This window comes from Danio rerio, chromosome 1 (genome assembly GCF_049306965.1).
Source record: "Danio rerio strain Tuebingen ecotype United States chromosome 1, GRCz12tu, whole genome shotgun sequence".
Classification (NCBI taxonomy): domain Eukaryota; kingdom Metazoa; phylum Chordata; class Actinopteri; order Cypriniformes; family Danionidae; genus Danio; species Danio rerio.
The window spans coordinates 55,472,501-55,478,995 of record NC_133176.1 but is presented as its reverse complement, the minus strand read 5'-3'; the positions used below and the strand labels follow the sequence as shown (position 1 = coordinate 55,478,995).

General features: G+C 33.7%; 1 protein-coding gene across 1 annotated transcript in view; it reads right to left on the bottom strand.

Moving 5' to 3' along the window:
- Nucleotides 1–2,254: 2,254 nt before the first annotated feature.
- get3 (guided entry of tail-anchored proteins factor 3, ATPase) overlaps nucleotides 2,255–6,495 on the bottom strand; it is a 15,186-nt gene continuing 10,945 nt past the window's right edge. Inside the window, exon 7 of the mRNA NM_001002298.2 lies at nucleotides 2,255–4,778. Coding sequence (NP_001002298.1) covers nucleotides 4,650–4,778 — 129 coding nt within the window. The 3' untranslated portion in view covers nucleotides 2,255–4,649. The remainder of the gene's footprint in view (nucleotides 4,779–6,495) is intronic.

The window sequence follows — 6,495 nt, the reverse complement described above, 5'->3', positions numbered from 1 at the left end:
TGAAGTTTTTGACAATACGAAAAGTCTGCGTGAAACGGAAATTGCGGAGACCTTTATTTTAGAACAAGCTGACCTATTATGGCCATTTTTATGATGCAAAACTAAGTTTTTAAGATGTAGAATAAGTCTCTGTTGCCTCCAGTGTGTGCATGTGAAGTTTTAGCTCAAAATACCCCAATAAATAATGTCTTATAACTCTTTGAATCTGCCCCTTTTAGGCTTTGATCCTAATTATGCCGTTTAGGTGCCTGTCACTTTAAATTCAAATAAGATTTTTCAAAAGAGGGCGGAGCAACAGATGCCTATGGATCAGCATAGTGGCAGATTCAAAAACAGGACAAACATACTATGCTAGTGAGGGAGAGATCATCACTAGTGGGCGGGGCTTTCCCCCTCTGATGACACATTCAAAGGGAGAATGTCAATCAAAGTGTTTCTGCAGAAAAGTGTGAATATAAAAAAAAATTTAATTAATCAATTTTTAGGATTAAAAGCTGCTGATATTCGCCTTCTGTTGCCACACAACTGTGTTTAAACCTCATATAAAATGATTTTTACATAATAGGTCCCCTTTAAACTGAAATAGAATATTGAGTAGGGGGCGGAGCTTTCTTTTTGCACATCACTCCCTCATAGCAAACTAATAGTCAAAGCGGCGTGGCTAAAAATACGATTGCTGAATCATCAAAAACCTGAATAACAATATTAGCATGTTGAATAACAAGAATAACATGTAAAATTTGATTTCACACAGACTTTTTCCACAGAAAATACAAATTAAAAGTTGCTGTATTTTAAATGAATAGTCTTTCTCAATAAAATTGCATTGAATGCAATGCTTGTGTATGCACCTTTTGTGCATGCTTGTGTATGCACCTTTTGTAAAGCTGCCGTGAAACAAACATTGTAAAAAGCGCTACACAAATGAACTTGAATTGAACCGAGTGTGTTTGAGATGTGATTTAAATCAGTGTTTCTCAACCACGTGCCTGGAGGAGCACCAGCACTGCATGTTTTGGATGTCTCCTTTGTCTGTCACACCCATTACAGATCTCTCTCTAATAATGAGCAGATGATCTGAATCAGGCGTGTTTGGGTAAGAAGACATGGGAAATGCGGTCCTTCAGGGATGTGGTTGAGAAACGCTATTTTAGATGATCCCATGGAAAACAACTGAAGTAAATAAGTGTACAGAAACAGCCGCTGCAGTAGATGGAGGAGAGTTTATTTGCTTTGAAACTTGGTGCGCTTCTACAAAAAGAAGCCAAATTTGTAAAGGCAGTAACAAGTCATAAGAAACAAAACCTTAAGAAAACTGACTGACGACTAATGAATTACTGAAATCTCTCTGTCTATATTTGTGAGCTCTTACTTCAAGCCGTGAAACCACAGAATGATGAAAAGCAAGTAAACACATGTAATGTCAAGTAGAGTATAGTATTGATGGTATCCTGCAGTGTTTAAATGAGCTTCTGATCTCCTTGTAGGTGTTTGTACCTGTGTTTTGATGCATGCGGACATCACAGCCAAACAACCTGAAGAAGAGCTGAGATGAAGAACTAAATCTCCCAAGTAAATGCGATAGAAGCTGTAAGATCTGAACAGAAAGCATCTTAGAAGTCTATATAAATACGCCACTTAAACTGCAAAAAATTAAATTAGATATCTTGAAATCACAACATTTGTACATGGTAATTACAACTGATGCATTGCGAGAAGAAGTTGATTAAATGCGAGTTTAAAAGAACAGTTCATCCCCAAAAATGGGGGTTTTAGGCATTATTTACTCATTTTATGCAATCCATATTTGTCTAATGCAACACAAAGAGAGATTTTGTCAGAATTTTCACACAACATTCTTCAAAATATCTCTCATTTTGTATTATGAAAGATTAAATCAAGTAAAAAAAAAATGTCAATCGGATATTACTTCTCTTTAACGACTCACTATAATATGCGATATGACCCTTAAAAGGGATTAGTTCACCCAAAAACTACAGATTACCTGACGATTTACTCTTCCTTTAAACCTTTATGAGATTTTGTTGGATACCAAAGAAGATATTTTAAAGAATGTTGGCCCCTATATACTTCCATATATAAAAAAAAATACTACAGAAGTCAATAAGTGCCAACATTATTCAAAATATCTTCTTTTGTGTTTAACAGAGGAAAAAACCTCATATAGGTTTTAAAGAATGAGTACATGACATAATTTGCAATTTTGGGTGAAATACCCCTTTAAAGTTTGGACCCTCTCAACTAAAAACACAGTCCGGAACCCAAAAAAAAAGTCTATAAACGCTGAGCAAAATTTGAATCACAGGTTTATAGTGTCTTTTACTGATCCGAAATCAGATGAATCTAAACTAGAGACTAGTTACACTGTTTAATTGCTGAATTCATATCAATTTGATGTCCTTTCATGAACACACACCAAGAATGAGTGTTTTCTTACGCCTAAATACAAACACAGTCATCATAAAGCAACAAACCATCATGTGTGTTTCTAAACAGGCCATTTAAAGGGACGGTTCACTCAAAAATGTATAATCTGTCACTATTAACTCACCCTCTACTCGAGTTTCTTTCTTCTGTTAAACACAAAAAGAGATCCGTAAAAAAAAGATTCATACAACATTCTTCAAACTATCTCTCATTTTGCATTATAAAGAATAAAACAAGTTAATAAATGACAATTGGACTTTTTTGGGTGAACTAATTCTCTTTAACGACTCACTAAAATATGCATTATGCCCATTAAAAGGAAAAGTTCACCCAAAATCTACAAATTAACCAATAATTTACTCTTCTTTTAAATCTTTATGAGATTGTTAAACACAAAAGGAGATATTCTAAAGAAATGTTGGCACCTATTGACTTCCATAGTAAAATAAAATACTATTAAAGTCAATAAGTGCTAACATTCTTCAAAATATCTTCTTTTGTGCTTCTCAGAGGAAATCTCATATAGGTTTTGAACAAATGAAAGATGAGTAAATGACAGGATTTGCAATTTGGGCGAACTATTCCTTCAAGTTTGGACTCTCTCAGATGACAAAACTACAGTCCGGAATCCAAAATGAAGTCTATTAACGCTGAGCAGAATCGCAATCACTGATTTATGGTGTCTTTTACTGATCCGAAATCAGATGAACATTCTTCAAAATCTCTCTCATTTTGCATTTAAAAGAACAAAACAAGTAAATAATGTCAATTGAACTATTTTGGGGTGAACTAATCTTTTAATGACTCACTAAAATATGCGTTATGCCCATTAAAAGGGGAAAGTTCACCCAAAAACTACAAAGTACCTGATCATTTACTCTTCTCTTAAACCTTTATGAGATTTTGTTGGACACAGAAGGAGATATTCTAAAGAATGTTGGCACCTATTGACTTCCATTGTAGAATAAAATACTATTGAAATCAGTAAGCGCCAACATTCGTCAAAATATCTTCTTTTGCGTTTAACCTCATATAGGTTTAAAACAAGCAATGAGTAAAATGGCAGAATTTGTACTTTTAGGCAAACTGTCCCTTTAAGTTTGGACCCTCTCAAACTAAACACACAGTCCGGAACCCAAAATAAAGTCAATTAACGGTGAGCAGAATCGCAATCACAGGTTTATGGTGTCTTTTACTGATCCGAAATCAGATGAATCTTAACTAGAGACCATTTTTTCTGATGTTTAATCGCTGAATTCATATCAATTTGATGTCTTTGCTTGAACACACAACAGGAATGAGTGTTTTCTCACGCTTAAATACAAACACCGTCATCATAAAGCAACAAATCATCAAGTGTGTTTCTAAACAGGCCGTTTAAAAGGGACCGTTCACTCCAAAATTTATATGCTATCATTATTAACTCACTTTTCAGTTGTTCCATTAGTTTTGCCTACAAAGGAAGTCTATGGTTACCAGTTTTCAGCATTCTTCAAAATACCTTCCTTTCTGTTTAATGGAAGAAAGAAGCTCATAAATGTTTGCAAACACTTGAGGGAGAGTAGATCGTGTTGATGAATGTTGTAACCATTAACTTCCATTAGATTTTCCAACTTTGCAAGTCAATGGTGACCGGTTTTCAACATTTATCAAAATATCTTCTTTTGAGTTCAAAGGAAGAAAGAAGCTCATAAATGCTTGGAAGCATTAAAGGGAGCATAGATAGAACTGATGAATGTTGTAACCATCAACTTCCATTTGCTTTTCCTACTATGGAAGTCAATGGTTACCGGTTTTTGACATTCTTCAAAATGTCTTGTGTTCGATGGAAGAAAAAGTACTTAAATGTTTGCAAGCATGTGAGGGAGAGTAAATAGTGTTCTTAAATGTTGCAATGAATAACTTCCATTTGTTTTTACTACTATGGAAGTCAATGCTTACCAGTTTTCAACATTTTTCAAAATATCTTCTTTTGTGTTCAATGGAAAAAAGAAGCTCATAAATGTTTGCAAGTACTTGAGGGAGAGTAAAAATGAACTTTATTTGGGTGAACTGTCCCTTTAAATCTTGCCCAACATTCATTACGGATCACTGGAGCGGCGTCAATTAGCGCATTAGCTGAAAACCAGATAGTAGAGAGACAGTGGGTTTGTGCGCGAGTGTAGAAGAGGTGTGTGTTTGATCCGTGGGAATGGTTTAAGTCACTTTTTGGGAGGGCTGTAGGGCTCCAGCAGCTGCTTGGAGAAAGTGTTGACCTTGTCGGCTCCTCGAACCTCGTGAGGAAGCAGAGGCAACTTTACTATGTGGAAATCTTCATATAAATCCTCCATCTGAGAGAGAGAAAGAGAGAGAGAGGCAGAGGGAGAGATCATTTACCCTGAATTCAGAGTTAGACAATAAAACATTAAACATAAATAAAACAAATCAACAAAACTTTAATATTTACTAGGAGAAAAATACAGATTGTCTCCTATCAGCACAGTATATTAACGCCTGACACAAAAAGTTAAGGAAGGGGAAAAAAAGAAAGAAAAAAGGGAGATAAAAGCAAAAAGCAACAAAACAATAGAAAAGAGGAAAAGGATAGAGACAGAGAAATGTATTGATAAAAAAGGGGGAGAGGAAAATAGAAAAGTAGGTGATGGAAAATGTGGACAGAACAAGATAAAAACATATTAAAATAAGTAGGCATGTACAAGGAAAATAAAGGGGAGAAAGTCTTTTTTTTTTTTTTTAAGGAAAAATATACATGTTAAAGAAAAGAAAGGAATAGGAAAAAGAGGCACTGAATGAGTTGGAAAAGAAAGTTAATAAAGTTTAAAAGGAAAAATACAAAAAGAGAAAATAAAACAGACATAAAGAAATGTGAATAGGAAAGGTCAGGAAAAAGGCATTTAAAAAAAGAGAAAACTAAATTGGAAAAAAGGAAAACAAGAGATGAACAAGAAGTATAAAGAACAAAAAAGGAAAGACCAAAAAAGTAGGAGATAGAAAAGAAAGAAAAGGAAATAATAAATGAAAAAAGAAAAACAAAAACAAAAAAGAAAAAGAAAAGAAACGAAACAGAAAATAAAATGGAAAAGGGAATGAAACGGAAAAGGAAACAAAAAACGGAAAAAGAAAAGAAAAAAGTAAATTAAACAGAAAAAGAACACAAAACAGAAAACAAAACAGAAAAGGAAAAAAAGGAAAAAAAAAACAGGAAATGGAATAGGAATCAAAACTGAAAAAGAAACGAAAAAGGAAAAGAAACAAAAAAGAACAAGAAAATTAAACGAAACAGAAAAGGAAACAAAACGGAAATGAAACAAAACTGAAATTTAAATAAAATGGAAAAACAACAGGAAATTAAAATGGGAAAAAAGGAAATAAAAACAAATCAGAAAAAAAACGCAAATGAAATGGAAAAATAAAAGGAAAAAGGAACTGAAGGAGGAAACAAAAGGAAAAAAAAACAGCAAATGAAATGGGAAAGGAAACAAATATGAAAAGGAAATCAAACGAAAAAAGAAAAGGAAAAAGAGATGGAAAGGAAACAGGAAATGAAATGGAAAAAGACAACGAAAACAAAACAAAACGGAAAAAGAACAAGAAATTAAACAGAAAAAGAAAAAGGAAACCAAAGGAAGAAAAACAATAAACAGAAAAGGAAACAAAACCGAAAAAGAACAGGAAATGAAACGAAAAAAGGAAATTAAACGGAAAATAAAGAAAATGAAATGGAAAAGGAAACTAAACAAAAAAAGGAAAGGTAACTGAAAAGGAATTAAAAAAGGAAAGGAAATTTTAAAAAAAAGGATTAGACATTTTAAGATTTCTGTGTTAAACTTGCGACGAGTCTCTTTGACCAACCCACTGATCGGCCGAAAGCGGGAAGGACAGAGACTCATCTGCTCAATGGGGAACACCTGGGTTCTCCTCTATAAAAGCCAGCAGTGTTGGCTTGTGAAGAAGCTGTGCTTTTGCTCCTGTTTGTTTTGTTTCTTTTTAGATTTGGTTAATCTTTGATTTTGGTTTACCTAAAGTGAGCACTTTATTATTCTTTAA